Source organism: Protomyctophum bolini (genome assembly GCF_963924005.1).
Source record: "Protomyctophum bolini genome assembly, chromosome: 21".
NCBI classification, from domain to species: Eukaryota; Metazoa; Chordata; class Actinopteri; order Myctophiformes; family Myctophidae; genus Protomyctophum; species Protomyctophum bolini.
This window is the reverse complement of record NC_137882.1, coordinates 18392241-18408968: the sequence shown is the minus strand read 5'-3', so window position 1 is coordinate 18408968 and position 16728 is coordinate 18392241. Positions and strand designations below refer to the sequence as shown.

Genomic DNA, 16728 nt, shown 5'->3' with positions numbered 1-16728 from the left:
TATTGCTCTGTAAAGCACTTTGAGCTGCATTTCATGCCATGAAAGGTGCTATACGAATAAATAAAGTTTTGTTATTATTATTGTTGTTATTATTATTATTATTATTATTATTATTATTATTATTATTATTATTATTATGCTATAACTGAAGTAGCCTACTGCTTTTGAGTGACAGGTGGGTTAACTCACTGACTGCGACGCAACGCCCTTCCAGTTCAGTTCCGCCCGAAAGGGAAATGACGCCGGTGCAGAAGATGGCGACCGCACAGTGTATGGACGGCTGTGGTTTGTTATCCATTTAAAAACTACGGCCGATTACACGGGCTTCAAGGTGGGGAGCTGGCGAACGTCTCGCGGACGACATGTCGACGCTCTCCTGCCTCCCGTTCCCTTGATCCCGGGACTCGAACCAGGCAGCAACTCGATGTCTGACGGCTCCAGATCCGTCTGGTCCAAGAGGGGTTGTGGTGGGGATTCGCTGCATTCGCATCGCCGAGGTGAGACAGAGACGAGCGAATTGTTAGCTTTAATTTATTATACCGGTGCTCCGTCGCAAGGCGGTGTCGCCGGCCGACAAGAACAGATCTCCAACGCGTGTCGGATGCGTTGTTGGCTTGGAGATCTGTTCTTGTCGGCCTGCGGCACCGTAGTACTACGGCTTATAATAGGCTTCTAGCAGCTTTAGCTGCTTTTAGTATAGGTTGCTTTGGTCAGGTGGGAACATCCACCAATACAATGAAAAGAAATCAATGCAGCTGAATTGCTCGCGTGAGCCAATAATCACACATATTTTATATTATAGAGAGCATCTATTTTATATATAGAGACCAGTTAGTAATGCAACACCATTCATTTGAGCTGAGAGAGAGCTGTTATTATTATGTTTGTTCTGTGGAAAAACCGTTGTTCACTGAATGAAAATGTACCTCACATCGTGAGATGCCGTTTATTTGACCTGTTCACTTCGAAATAACTAAGCCCCACTTATTTGCAGCGTCAATGTTTTTAAACCTCAGTTTCATTTAAACATTAACATGGCTACAATAATTCTGATTGTGGGAGCACTGCCAACAATAGTAGGGTGCACGTTTGTTGTTTCTCCTTCTTGTCCTCCCCTCATTTGCCCTTTTTTCCTGTCAAGTTTATGTTTGCTGTGAGCCTGTGACGCTGTCTGTCTCTCTTAACTTAACAGAACTAGGGAAACATAGGAAATGTGAGCGTCCCCTTAGCGCCCTGCTAGAGAAGCCTGTGATTGTTGGCCCAGGCTCCAAAAGGTAGGAACCGTCCTTCCACATCACAGAGTGGACAACCCCGCTGTCACTTGTCCCCCATCTCACCTGTCACGGTATGAGTACCTGTCACTCATTGTCAGCCTCACACTACTGTAATGCAACTACTTTGTGCAACAGGGATAGTTTTTCAGTCCAAGTACCCCCTTAGCTGATGGAGTGATGAAGCAGGGATCCCCAACAATTTGTTGCACAATCAACTCAATATTTAGGCTCTGTACTTGGTTTATTTTTTTTTCCTCTATAGCTCTACAACAAACCTGCCAAAAGGCAAGGCTTTGTGAGCTTGTAGATCTGCTATTTTTCTCAGAACAGAGTTAGGGTTCTAGTGGATAATGTAAAAAAAGGTTCCTATCACACAAAGATGAGTGTGATAGGAACTGTCACTGTAGTAACGCAAGTAGTTCAGTGTGACAAACGGTCAACACTTCGTTTCAACCCCCTAGGGGTCCCAGACCCCCTGTTGAAGGCTCCAGACTTACAAGGTTAATTATGTTTTAGCTGTATTCCCTGTCAATGTGTTTATGGGAAATTGGAATTGACTCAAATGTTTTATTATTATTATTATACAATCATCATTTGAATTTGAACCTTTTTGATACACCTTGGGTTTGAAACCATAGCCAATACCGTATGCCCACGCAACTTAGGAGGAAAAAATAACGTTTGATTACATATATTGTTCCATCTACAATGATTCTATCAGGTTCCCTGCCTGTTCAATGAGTTGGTAGCCGCAAGCAACTTAGATGCTATAATGTATTCGGTATCGGGTACGGTCGCCCCTAAACCATCTCGCCTGCGATTCTTTCGCCGACCGCTCTGTCCGACGGTTCTTGTATTCTTCATTTTGTTTTACTAAGAATAAGGTTAGAAATAAATTAGGGTTAGGCATAGTTTTACTGGGATTAAGTTTAGGTATAGGGTTAGGTTTAGTCATTAGTCTTATTGAGGTTAAGGTTAGGAATAAGGTTAGGTTTAACCGTTTAAGCATAATTTACTTACTTTAGGAATACCACGCTGCACAGTTCTGCCGGCTGTACGCCCGCCCCGGGGCGAGTCGGTAAAGGGGCGATTCATTTGGTATTCATGCATTCCTATCTGCATCTAAGTTGCAATACCAAACAGCCCATTCATCAAACAGAAAAGTCCTATTTGATTGTATTAATCAACTTTAAACTATCTGTTTCAAAATTGCGCATACTGTATAGAGAGTGCAGGAGGTAGCAGGATGTTGAGTAATTTCCAAACTGACAGACAAAAAGGATAACCCAAGCTTTCCATACAGGTTCAATATTGGTGAGTTTAATATTGTTTAATACAATCAGATAGGACTTTTCTGTTGGATGAATGGCATGTCAAGGTTTGGTATTGTAACTTAGATGCAGATATATATAGCATTATACAGTAGCAAGTTGCTTGCGGCCAACACTGGCCACATGATTGCAACATCCCAGAATCAAAACACCTCACAGTGTTTCCTGTCTCCCTTCACTTATCTGTCCAAAAATTATCATCAATAAATGAATGATTAATATAATCATACAATGCCTTGCTGTTTAGACTAGCGTGTGAGGTCACACTTTAACGTGAGCATTGTTTTGGCTACGTCGTCTAGGTGATTGACCCCTCAGAAAAGGGATTTTGTTAGAATCTCCTGGACACAAGGGGCACTGTCCTGAGTCCTCTGATTGGCTCGGACAACCCCCTCTGACATGCCCGTGGCCAATCAGAGGTGAGTGTGCATTGTGCGCGTGCTGTACTGTACGTGCGCGATTGTGGATAACTGTGCACGCCTCCTGTGTACAATTAGTCTTTTTGTTCCGTTCTGTGGTGTGCGTGCATGTGTTTTCATTTATTATGTGCAAGAAAAGGATTTGAAATCGGGTTAAAGGTAGAATTGGTGCACATTTGAACATTTGTGTTGTCAGTGCATGTATCTTGAAGAAGAAAGCAAAAGCAAGCACTCGGTTGAGTATTTCCACGTCATCATGTCACAGGTGCACGCTTCTGGAAGATACAGACTGGAGAAAAGAATACCAGCACTCACTGGTATTCCTTTCTACAGCCAGTGCATGTATGTCACAGTATGTGTAGGTGTGGAGAGAATTAGTTGAAATTAAGTAAAGATGTTTGTGTTGGGTTTCTGCGTGTATGCTTGCACTCATTCACGCATGTGTGTGGGCATTAGGCAAGGCATGCTGCTAATTATTTTGAACATGTGGTTCAGATTGTCACATGGGTTGAGACGGAGTGTGGGATGGAGATTTATTTCAGGAAACGTGCATGTCCAGTGACAAACCTCATATGTCCAAAACTAAAAAGTCCAAAAGTAGCAGATCGACTTTTATGTGACGCTGTAATATGATCAAGTATGGCGTTAATTTATGTACAAACACAAAGTTTAAATATGGATGAGATAAGTGTTTTTTTCCCTGCCCGACAGTAACAATATGTTTATGTAAGCAATGAGCAGAATAGGCCAATTACATCATACAGCGTATGTGTCAATTGTGACGCATACTGTGTGTGTGCATTCGACTCTCCGAGATGAATAGCTTGATCTGCTTGCAGTAGCTGAAGTGCTGAGTTGTTAAAACTGAACGTCCTATTGAGTGCCCTTCCGGACCTCATAGTCACAGCCCACTCCAGCACTGTTTTTCTTCTGAGAGAGACTCTCTTCTGAGAGAGACGTGTTTGTGCTGAAGTCATCTCTGTAGTCCCAATCCAGCCACATTTTCGTACCTTTAAACAGCGCTGTCTCTAAACTTGTGCTTACAGAGAGTCAAGGGCTTGAGTTAAAGCTCAAACAAGCTGATTTAACAAATTAACACCTTCAAGCCAGATAAGGGGAAATAAATGGACCTTTGTGACAACACTGGCAACTGTAGCTATCCTGCGAGTGCAAGCTATTCCTCTCGGCACTCAACAGCCCTTATGTTGTGTTTAATTTGGCACTGCCACATGAGTTGTTTTATAGTGCTGGATGGGCAGGGCAGTTTGAAATGATAGTAATCTTGATGACAAACACATTTTTTTAAGGGTCAGTTGGCCTTTTGTTTGTATAACACTAATAACTAGTATGTGGTTTGCAGGAATAAGACATAAAAATAATGCATTCCATATTGCATGTTTTAACCCATTTAGGATGGAAGGGAAACCCTTTTTGAGGTTTTTACCTTTCAAGACGGGAACACCTTTTGGGTATTGTGCTGTGTACAGTGATATATGGCTCACTCTGGCTCCCTCTCTCTCTCTCGCCATCCCTCTTCACTCCATCTGCTTCGGTGGCCTTCCTCCCAGGTGTGTTATGTCGGGGGGGGATGTGGAGGTGTACCTGTCACAGGTGCATGATGGGAGTGTGTCGTCAGGGTTCCGGGCCCTGTACGAGGAGCGGCTGCTGCTGGATGTCACCCTGCTCATAGAGGAGCACCACTTCCAGGTACACACACACACACACACACACACACACACGTGTATAATAGCCGAAAACAATGTGAGCTCGTATATATCATTTTTGCTAAATGTCTTAACTGTAGAGTGTAGAGTTTAAGGTGTTCAAGCATGGCTTGATTTGAAAATATACTAAATGAACTTACTACCGGTAACCTGAATACAAAAAGTAGCTCTAGTCAGGAGGACCAACAAAATGTCCTCATTTGATCTGTTATGAACCTCAGTTCTCGTATCACTTGATCCGCTTTGAACATTCGGTTCTCGTACGAGGATCGATGTCCTAATGCACTGTGTGAGGCTCACTTGCACAGACAAATATGAGACATTATTGAGGTGACTCTTCCCAACGTTCTGGTTGCTGGATGAAGTTTTGAGTCTTTTTTTTCTTTTTCCTCCTAAGGCCCACAAGGCCCTCCTGGCCACCCAGAGCGACTACTTCCGGGTCATGTTCACGGCGGACATGAGGGAGAGAGACCAGGACAAGATCCACATGAAGGGGCTGACGGCCGCCGGGTTCGGCCACGTGCTCCGCTTCATGTACTACGGCTCTCTGGAGCTCAGCATGCCCACCGTCCAAGAGATTCTGCAGGTAACTCAGATGTACAGCTCAATATGGGATGGTGGGGCAGTCTTCACTGTTCTATCTAAAATCAGTGGTTCGCAAACATTTCATGTCATGTTGGACCCCCAAATCGATATGTATTTGGCCACGGACTCCCATCTTAATTTCTTTTGTGCCAGGTGTCATGGCAACAGTCGACAGCATGACGTCAGGCCATGACATCACGTCACCCTATAAAGTATGGTGCACAGAGCATTAGAGCAGAGTTAGTACATCATTAAGAATAAAAGAAAGCATAAGAAAGGTGGCATCTATTTTATTATTATCTTTCAACAAATATCTTAAATGCTTGACCTTCTCATGCTTATTTTTATCTCGATGGCTGACTTTATGCACATTCACTGTCTTGTCTTGTATTGTTCGATAGGTTAACCTGACCTAACTGTAAAGCACTTGATGTATGTCCTGTCTGTGAAGCACTTTGAACTGCAACCCTGTATGAAAGGTGCTATATAAATAAAGCTTATTATTATTATTATTATAGCTTTAGACGCAAACGTGACCAGCTCCGTTCCCTCCCCAGCTCCTAAGAAGAAATGCAGTTCCTTAGGCTATAAGACCTCTCCGAATACGAGCCCTTATAGACGGACTCCTCTGACGGTTCCTTTTAAGTATAGGAGATCTCAGTTACAAAAATCTAAAATCTTCAATACTTTCAAAATTATGTTAAAGAATATCTGCTATTTTTGAATAGCCAACATATAAGGGATGAAGTGGTGAAGATGATTTGTGATGCTACATTAACTACTTTTGCTGGGATTCCTCCTCTCCTGGAAAGGCGCCTGCCTTTCCAGCTCCAGTGACACCGGAAATAGTTCATCTGCAAGCTCACAACGTGTCGCAACTTTGTAGATCTGCTGTTTTCAATGTGAAATACGGCACGCATAAGGCAGTACGGGGTACAGGCTTTAGTTTAGACATACTATTGATCCGACTGTAGACCGACGACCTACCTCAAACCCTAACCTAACCGCAAGCACAGGAGCAGCGCATGTCCGACCGCATGTCTGACCGTTGTTTCTGCATGTTGGTCCATAGGTGTGTCTAATCTGCTTGTGCATCCCCTCTTGTTTTAGCTTGCATATCTAAATAGGATGCATTGAGGAAAGTGCTGATCATAGCTACTGCTGTGCCAGTATTGAAAACTACTTTGGAAGCCACTGTGCTCTTTTGGTTGCAGGTTGAGAAAAATGTATTCTCCACGAGCTCTCAAGCGCTAAACACATTCTAAGCTTTTGTCACTGTCAAGAACCTACGCCTCCTTTCTGCACCTCCTTTCCACTGCAAACGGCAACAAAAGAGGCATCCTAAATCCCTGTATACAAAACTAATCCCTGGCCGTCACTCCACTCACTCTTTTACTCACTCACTTCTACTATGCCTCTGGGCTTTCCGTGTGTCTCTACTTCAAAGCAATCTAATATCTGTGGTCCCCGCTGCAAACCAAAGCAAAAACTATATATAAAAGAATTATATAAACTCGAAAACAACTCTCACAGTTTAATCAATCTCCATTCATTGTTTGGGTAAAGTATTCTTTTAACCCGTGTTTCTCCACCTACAGTATGCATGCTTGTGTAATTGCATTTAAATCCATGACTCCAGCTATCCTCTTGCCCAAGACAAATAAGATACGGGTTTACTTCCAGTATCTGCATGAAGTAGGTGGCTGCTTTTTAGAACACTGGGAGCAGGTTGAAGTCTTATTTCCAATGGAACGTGAACTTCTGAGCAATTCTTTAGCCCAGTGGTCACTGAACTAAAGATTGAACCCGATTGTCACAAGCCACACAATCTTACCCAAGATTTTAATACGAAAATTGCTTTTTTTTTCAGAGAGACAAATGAGAAAATGCACTTTATTATCAACATTTCAATGTCCCAGCCTTGCTGTGATTGGCCAGTAGTCACTGTCATTAACAGTTCCTGTTTTTGCAACTATGCCTAAACCTAACCCCAACCTCAGTAAAACTATGCATAAACCTAACCTTTAAAGGGATATTTCACTTTCAACTTTTGGTCATTTTATCGTCTACTCGGGTTTATGTGAGCACCCCAAACAGTTTATCAAATATCTAAATACTTATTTCAAGCAACCTAACATTCATTTTAGCTGCCCCGTCCGGGCGCCCCCCCTTCCTGAAATAATCCCTTTAACCCTAACCTAGAACATTGGTGGGATTCCTAATCGTGCGTCGCTCCGCTCGCCCCCCGCAGGCAGCCATGTACGTGCAGCTGACGGAGGCGGTGGAGTTCTGCTGCTCCTTCCTGCTGGCCAAGATCTGCCTGGAGAACTGTGCTGAGGTGATGCGCCTCCTGGAGGACTTCAGCGTGGGCGTGGAGGGCGTCCAGGAGCAGCTCGACCACTTCCTCCTGCACAACTTTGTCCCCCTCATGAGCCGGCCCGACTTCCTGTCCTACCTCAGCCTGGAGAGATTGCAGGTGCGGTAACCATGGAAATGGTAGTTTTGAAAGTTAGCTTGTCTTTAAACTGCCAAATTTATTTCACCCCCTTTTCTCCCCTTGCCTGTTTTTTCGTACCTTTTCAAGACATGCGTGCTTATCATTTTTAGTTTTTATTTTAGTTAGTTTTAATTATCGCTCCCCGGGTCGATAGCAGACACAGACACGTGTGCTGTGTTCACGGGGGAAAAATTCTTCCATTTGGTCCTGGCGTTCCTGAGCCTGAAAAACACAGTGGAAATCTGTTTAAGTGAAATAAATAAACGCGATTGCGTCTAGTTCCGTTTCCGGTGGGACTGCAACTCAGTGTGTTTTTGATTGATTGATTGAAACCTTTATTCTCAAAGAGCATTGAGGTTCACCCTCATTTACAATGCTGCCGAGATCACATAAACAAAAATAACAATTTCAGACATACAGATATAAAACACAAAAACAAATCTACGAGTAAGGCATATTGATATAATACACAGTGTTCCATGAAGTGGTTTGACCTATGAAAACACACAGCTCAAGTTAACTGTTGCAATAAGAAGCAGTGTTTGGTGGATGAGGAGACCCATCAGTGTGTGTGTGTGTGTGTGTGTGTGTGTGTGTGTGTGTGTCTCTCCCACCCAGGCCTACCTGGACAGTGATGCTCTGAGTCGGTTTCCAGAGATCGAGCTGTACGATGCCGTACAGACCTGGCTGAGACACGACCGCCGCCGCTGGAGACACACAGACACCATCGTCCAGTCACTGCGCTTCTGTCTCATGACCCCCGCCAACATCTTTGAGAAGGTGAGGAACTTGTGCAAAACGTGTGCAGTGCACACACGTGCGCATCAATATTATTGTTAACATGCTGCTGTTAGGTGTCGTGGGAAAAGAAGCGTAGAAGGAAGCATAAGGTCAGTCCGTTGCTCTCCCCAGGTTGGCAGAGGGAGTGTAGCGCCCAGGATTACGTTAGATAATTTTAAATTAAAAAACATGATGCTGTTTAATGCCAATAACTACTACAGTATCTGTCAGATTTCTGATTTTGGCTGTTGGATGGTATATTTTGTCAAACAGACAGAGCACATGCTTTGAATAATTCCTATAAAAAGGGGGTTATAAGAGGGTCTGTGTGTTCAAGTGGTGAACTCATACTGCCAGAGGAAATAAATATTTTTTTGTTTTTCCTTTGGATTGATTGATTGATTTATTAACAGTATGCAGAATAGGTACATTTCAAACGAAAGCACAACTCGATACAAAAACTGTTATTGTGGACGACAATATCTTGGTGGTGTAGCGAATCTTGTGGACTAGACCCATTGCAAGATGCTGTACTCGGTCATCAACCTTAAGCCATTCTAGCCTGTCAAAATGGGCAGGGGTGAGGTGGGTTTGGGGAGTGAGGCCAAGTAGTAACCTTACCAGTTTGTTTTGGGAAGTCTGGAGCCTTGTTTTTAGGGCCTTTTGAGGTGCTGTGGTACCTACCAAGAGGTGCACGCATAGTCGAAGAAACCTTGTACAAGGGCTCCTGTTAGGGTCTTCAAGGTGTTTTTGTTGACCAGTGACGAGATCCTGTATAGGAATTAGGAATCTTGTTCTTTGGTTGACTTTTTTAAATTACGTTGGTGGCTATTTTAATATCACCTGAAAGATTTGCCTCCAGGATGGAACCTTGGTAGGTAATTTCACCTTTCCATGTGATAATATTGTCACCCACTCTAACCAAGAAGCCATCTGCCTTGCTGAGATTACTATTTGATCCAAAGAGAATGAATTCAGTTCCTTTCATTTCAAGTAGTCACAGAATATTTATCTACAGTATGATCGACCCCCCCCCCCCCCCCCCCCCCCCCCCCCCCCAGTGATAAACACAGAGGTTTCCTCTGTGCTTGAGTTTGCGATCATGTGGTCTCCTGTTTCCTTGTATGACCGATGGTTAAATGGTGACTCATATGTTAGAGAACAGCGCTGTCTAGCGTAAATACACAACACGCATCAAAACAGGATTGTGTGTCCACCACAACCAGCACACACTTGGCACTCAGGTTGTACGTTGCTTTTGCAGGTGAAGACGTCGGAGTTCTTCCGCTACTCCAGACAGCTGCGGCAGGAGGTGGACCAGGCGCTCAGCTACTTCCACGACGTCAACCAGCAGCCCCTGGTGGACACACGCTCCAACCACATCCGCTCGGTGCGCCAGCAGACCGCCGTCTTCCGAGGCATGATCGGACACAGCATGGTCAACAGCAAGATCCTGCTGCTGCACCGACCCAAGGTGCCTGCGTGTTTGTAAAAGCAGAGGAGTTAATCGATTAAAGTTCTGTCATCACGACTGATTTCAGTCATGTGGATTCCAGTCAAGCATGTCTTCTATGGAAGATGTTGCTCGGCAAGAAAATGGGTTACCTAAACATAATTGATAATGTTTGGCTTTATTCCATTGGAGTTATCGGAGAAATTGGGAATTATACTCCTACTCTCTGCAGCAGAGGAGGCTATCGGGAGGAAACCTCACTTTTCAGAATTCTAGTTAAGAACAGCAAAGGTAGCAGATCGACAAGCTCGAAACACGCTGATGCTCGAAACAATGCTTTTGTGTGTATTATCAAGTATGGCGTTAAGTATGGCGTCAAGTAGGGCGAAATCCTGCCTATTGTGTGTGTTTTGTATGTAATCTAACGGGACCACTGTGCCTGTGTCGTACTGTTCTAGGTGTGGTGGGAGCTGGAGGGCCCTCAGGTTCCACTGCGGCCGGACTGCCTGGCCATCGTCAACAACTTTGCCTTCCTGCTGGGTGGAGAGGAGCTTGGGCCGGACGGGGAGTTCCACGCATCCTCCAAGGTCTACCGCTACGACCCGCGGCAGAACTCCTGGCTGCGCATGGCCGACATGTCTGTGCCCAGGTTAGAGGGAGCCTCACGTCCCTGTCTGTATGCCAGACCTATAGCTTCGTTTAGAGCAAAGGTTCTCAAACCGCTTAATGTCAATTTCAATATTTTACGACGACCCCTCCATTTGTTGAGGAAGGGAAGCATAGGATTCACACCAATATCATGTAATTACAATAAAAGGCAACCCTTTTCCCAGTATACGTAAACAAAAGAATCCCGTTTTTGTTTGTCTCCAGGTCGGAGTTCGCTGTCGGCGTCATCGGCAAGTTCATCTACGCGGTGGCGGGGCGCACGCGCGACGAGACCTTCTACTCCACGGAGCGCTACGACATCACGGAGGACCGCTGGGAGTTCGTGGACCCGTACCCTGTCAACAAGTACGGCCACGAGGGCACGGTGCTCAACGGTAAACTGTACATCACCGGCGGCATCACCTCGTCCTCCACCTCCAAGCAGGTGTGCGTGTTCGATCCTGGGCGGGAGGGAGGAGGAGGAGGAGGAGGTGATGGTGGTGGTGGTGGTGGCAGTGGGGGAGCTGGAGGAGGCACAGGGGTGTGCGGAGGAGGTGGAAGCTCCGTGGGGAGCACCCCGGACCCGCTCAGCAGGACGCGCGGTGGCCGCAGCCCGCTCCTCCCCTCCTCCTCCTCCTCCTCGTCGGGCGGCGGTGGCGCCGGGCACCACGCCAGCTGCTGGGAGAACAAGTCCAAGATGAACTACGCCCGCTGCTTCCACAAGATGATCTCGCACAACGGCAAGCTGTACGTGTTCGGCGGCGTGTGCGTGGTCCTGCGCGCCTCCTTCGAGTCGCAGGGCTGCCCGTCCACGGAGGTGTACGACCCGGAGGCGGACGAGTGGACCATCCTGGCGTCCATGCCCATCGGACGCAGCGGGCACGGCGTGGCGGTGCTGGACCAGCAGATCATGGTGCTGGGCGGCCTGTGCTACAACGGCCACTACAGTGACTCCATCCTCACCTTCGACTCCGACGACAACAAGTGGAAGGAGGACGAGTATCCCAGGATGCCTTGCAAACTGGACGGCCTGCAGGTGTGCAGTCTGCACTTCCCCGAGTACGTGCTGGAGCACGTGAGACGCTGCAGCTGAGCCCCCCCTACCCCACCTCCCCTCTTCATCCATCCTTGCCACGCCTCCCCTCCTTTTTTTTAAGATAGAGGAATGCCCCGCCCCCCACCTCTTCGTCCCCAGTGGTGGACAAAGTACTCAATCTCAGTATTTGACTCAAAGTAGTATAGATACTCCTGGTCAAATATTACTCCACTACTAAGTGAAAGTTGCTCTGTCAAATTTTAGCACTTTCTTAAAATAATCATAATGATAACAATAAATAATACTTGTGTATTAAAGGCATATTTCACTATGAAACATGTTTGGGGTCATCTTAACATCTACTCAGGCTTTCGTTTCACCCCAGACAGTTTTGAGGTTGCTTTATTCAGTATTTGGATTTGATATTCATTTAACAAAACATAATATATACTATATATGATATACTATTCCTATACAAACCCTTTATAACTTCAAACTCTATTTTAACCATGTTAGACTAATTGAAAACACATGTTCTTAGTTCAGTGTTAATTGTGTTGACTAAGACTAAAAGACTACGAAAGAAAAGAAACATAAAAATAATCCGCACATACTGTTTTCAATTCCTCTAACATGGTTCAACTGAAGTTTGAAGTTACAATGGGTTTGTATAGGAAGTGGGCGTGTCAAATATTTAAATACTGAATCAAGCAATTTAAAAAACTGTCTGGGGTTCACCAAAGCCAGAGAAGTTAAAATCACCTTTGAAAGTGAAATAAAAAGGCATGCGCTTTTGAATGAAGTATTCAAAAGTACAAATTACACGGTACATTTTCTTTTTAATAGCAATGCATTGTTTAGACAAATTATCACAACAATTTAAAGAATTTTCCAGAAAAGTCAAAGTATATCAATTATAGTGAAAAAGTAGTATCTACCAGCTCAACACGTACCGATGTGACGTGTTGCAAGCTTGTAAATCTGCCATTTTCACTACATTTAGTAACAGTTGGACATCCAACAGACTATAATACATTTTGGACTGTCCACCACTGGTCTCCCCGTCACCCTGCTCTCCTTTCAGCGAGGACTGACTCCTTCCAGTGGGAGGAGCCCAGGTTGTTTACAGGTGTGAGACTATAATGAGCTAATGTCGTGCAAAGCTTTTAAAACTAGAGACCCTGTGTGCTTATTTTAGGGTGAGGAGGAGGACATGGTCCTGGCCTGTCGCAGCAGTGTCCCTTAAACAAAGGGAAAAGTGTGGGTGCGTGCGGCGTCCGTGGCTTGAGGTCACGCCAAACGGGGTCAGAAGAACATTTTCGCATTTAGCTTTCTCAAGAAAAATAAGGGAAAAGAAGGAAAAAAGAATTGAGGAGTAAGAAGGAAAAAAAAGGAAGTCAATTCTGCTGGTATAATTCTTGGACTTACAGTCAAGTTTCCTGTTCTCATACTCATCTACTATATATTTAAGGCTATCAGACAGTCTTTTAGTCCTCACTTTTAATGTTAACTTCCCTTATATTCACCATACTGTGCTCATGTTCACGTAAAAACGCCATGGCGTCTTGTCTGTCCCGCCCAACCTTCCTTTCTCTGTTCGAAAGCGCGCGTGTGTGTGTGTGTGTGTGTGTGTGTGTGTGTGTGTGCGTGCGCGCGCACGTTTTGTGTGCGTGTCTGCATATGTGAATGTGTGTATGCACACACCTAGGCAGCTGGATGAACATTTGACAAAGCAACACTACTGTTTTCCTTTCTTATTTTAATTTTGTTTAAAGGGGTGAAGATGATGATGATGATGTTTGTGACGATGTCCTGCACTGCAGTTACACTGGTCTGCCTCCTGTGCCACTGAGAGGGACACAATCTTGCAGTTTGGCCACAGAGATCACAGAATAAGATATAATTAATTGTGCATATCATTGTTAATTGTGCATTATTATAGTCGTTGTCGGGCAGAAACCGATCTCCGTATTCTACGTTTTTGTGTCCCCCCCCCCCCCCCCCCCCGTAAATTAACGTCCTACTTGATCATACTACGGCGACACACAAATTCATAAAACCAATTGCACATCTGCAAGCTCGAAGTTTTGGACATATGACCCGACAGACGATATGGAGATAGTTTTCGGGGGACTACACGTATGCAGTAGAACTTAACCCCTAGCAAACCAGTTATTGCTATGGCTTTATACAGCTATATTTATTGTCTACGCAGCTAAATCCTCAGCGTGAGATCAACCCTGATATAAACTGACACTGAGGATGCTGTGTACATTCTCTTTACCTTTTCACTTCTTACGGTGGCTCTTGGATTTGGTCTCGTTCAGGATCACTGTTTTTTTTTTCGCCATCCAATAATTGCGGCATTATTACAAGATGTGGTAACGTAGACCTAGCAGACTTGTTGAAGTGCTCTTCTTACAACTACTGTATGTAAGAAGAGGGCTTCATAGCAAACACAACTTGGCGATGGTGATATATATAGGCACCCATAGAGCCCACATGTCCAAGCAATCGAGTTTTTTGCCGGTGCCTTGATCCAGCAAAACCCTGTTTGACATCCATATATGTGTTTAGGACCTAGTCGTCGTCATCTCTGCCTGTTTTGTTTTCCTCCACTATTTATTTATTTATTTTTCTTCTTTTCATAAGCCAACTGTGAAAAAGGGCTAAAGCATTAACTCACGCAGTTCAGTCTTTCAGCCATGCTTTTTATTTAAATTTTTATTTATGCATCTCTTTCACCAAGCTATGCAGCAAGTACAGCCAAGTGATGATGATATTTAATTTGATATGATTTGCTATGTAAATCAAAATTTCCTTTTTTATTTATTTTTTGCATTGAGGGAGACTGCGACTGTTATTTTGTGCTTCTGATGTCTGCTGTTGCCTGTTATCTGCTCCTCTGTCTCAACAGTGCTGCACATGGCTGGTAGAATCTAGTCCCTGTCCTCTCCAACTCAACAATACAACACATAGCTATTAGAAGGAGGCCTGTGTCTTTATCTCTTCTCCTGTCCTTGCGTAGGAAACTTGCGTAATTAATAGAAGGGGATACATATTACAAATCCAGGGTTTATGCTTTCAGTTGAAAATGTTACTTTTGCCGAGTGGCACTTGGTCGTTGAGGCATGAATCAAACTTAAGAAGCAGGCCGTACAAACCGAGCTACATTGGGTATAGTTTAGTGCAGTGGTGCTTAACTGTAGTCCTGAGAGCACACACTTATGATAGGTTTTCACTTATACCGTCTATTTAATTGCTAATTTAAGGCTTCGTGTTCCCAATCTAAATTACCACCTGTGCCTGATAAGGCAGACGGCTACAAAGAAAACCATGGATCACTGGTTTCCTCATGATCAAAGTTGAGAACCACTGATCTAGAAATCTTTATATGCTCTGACTATTATCAGCAAAACAAAACGCTTGTGTACTTTTGACTCCTGGCTAACTATACCAATGATGTCCCTTTATGAACAAGTTCTGCTTTCTAGAACTCATGAGTCCTGCAGCAAAGCAGTGCAGTGTTTATGCAGTAGTAGATAGTTATGACTGGAATGGTCATTCCAGTCATGTTGCTACATATCATGACCACGATTATTGCTGAGGACTAACTGGTCTCTGTGAATTTGGATAGAGAAAAACAAATTGAATGTGTCTGCCTATATTTATGGCCAAATTCTAGGGTTATTGAATACATTTGTGACATACACAGGATTAATTGTGCAGCCCCGGTAGTAGCACGTTAACATGCCTATCTGTGTGTGTGGATGTTCTAGGTGGGTCGCAGGCTCTCTGCACTGTCATAACTGTTAGAAACAGTTTGTATAATGTTTGCACTTTGCAGGTAAATGCTCTCAGTTCTAAGAAGGCCTGTGTTGATGATGATGCTGTCTCAGATCACATGGGAGGGCTGTCACGATAATGAATTGTCACACAACTAATTGCAATTTAATTGTGTCTTTTCGTCGAACAGTGGGGCATATTCGAATGATAGTTAATAATCACATTTCCGTTTGGCCTTTTAGGCTTTGAAGTTGCACAGGACAGATATGAGAAATAACCTAAATATACAAAGAATTGACTGACATTTAATCATTTTATACTTTCATAAATGTTTAAAAATAGTGGAAATAGACAAATACTGGAAATAGGCTATTTCCCCTATCTTGAAAATGTTTCAAAATGTATGAAATTTTTTCATATGTGAACAATTACGACGATTATTACGATCTCAAATAATTGCGACTGGGCCATTTTATGTAATAATTGTGCCAGCCCTAATCATGTGTCACGGAGGACATGAGGTGTGCATGGTCATGTCATTTTGTTGCACCATCAACAAGAAAGGCTTTGACAAATCGGGAATGAAAACATGCAAGAATCTTGTTCCTTCCACACCATGTGATCTGGTACTGAATGTTGTCAAAGGCAAGAAAAGTGGTCTCTTTTCCATGTCTCTGTCTGGAACGTGTCCTAGTACATTTATGTCTGATCTCTACACTCAATATCTCATGAACATTTGAATATGCCAAAATGTTGGGAAAACGTGTAACTGATGCTGCTGTCTTCAGTCTCTAGGCCCATTCTGGCATAGGCTAGTGCAGCATTTTTTATTTGATTTGTATTTATTTTTTTGTCACCAGTCTTCAATCTTGCAGTAGGATTTAAAATATATATATAATATTGAGGTTACAAACAATACTGTTACAACACCTGTATCTGGAAAAAAATGAAATAAGAACTCAGATTTGCATAATAACCACAATCTGAGCAGTGACTATTTGGAACAATTTGTAATTTCTTTTAAAAGAAATAAATGTTCATATTGTTAAACTTTCACTGTGTGTGGGGTGTGTGTGTGGGGGGATGTAACCGGGTTATGTGAGCACCAAGGAAGAGTGAACACTTGTGTGAAATTGGCTATTTTTTCCTAAATGAAAAAGTATATAGTATTTGGAATTGGAAAATGTTTTTTAAG

The 16728-nt window shown here is 43.7% G+C and overlaps 1 protein-coding gene across 1 annotated transcript; it reads left to right on the top strand.

Annotated features, from left to right (window-relative positions):
- The first annotated feature begins 403 nt into the window (after positions 1-403).
- On the top strand, positions 404-16532 carry klhl15 (kelch-like family member 15). The gene is given in 11 exon segments (XM_080794112.1): positions 404-497; positions 2908-3024; positions 4593-4731; positions 5146-5334; positions 7585-7809; positions 8449-8610; positions 9875-10084; positions 10522-10712; positions 10937-11188; positions 11190-11220; positions 11382-16532. Coding segments are annotated over 10 exon segments (1842 nt in total). The 5' UTR covers positions 404-497; positions 2908-3004; the 3' UTR covers positions 11805-16532.
- The last annotated feature ends 196 nt before the right edge of the window (positions 16533-16728 follow it).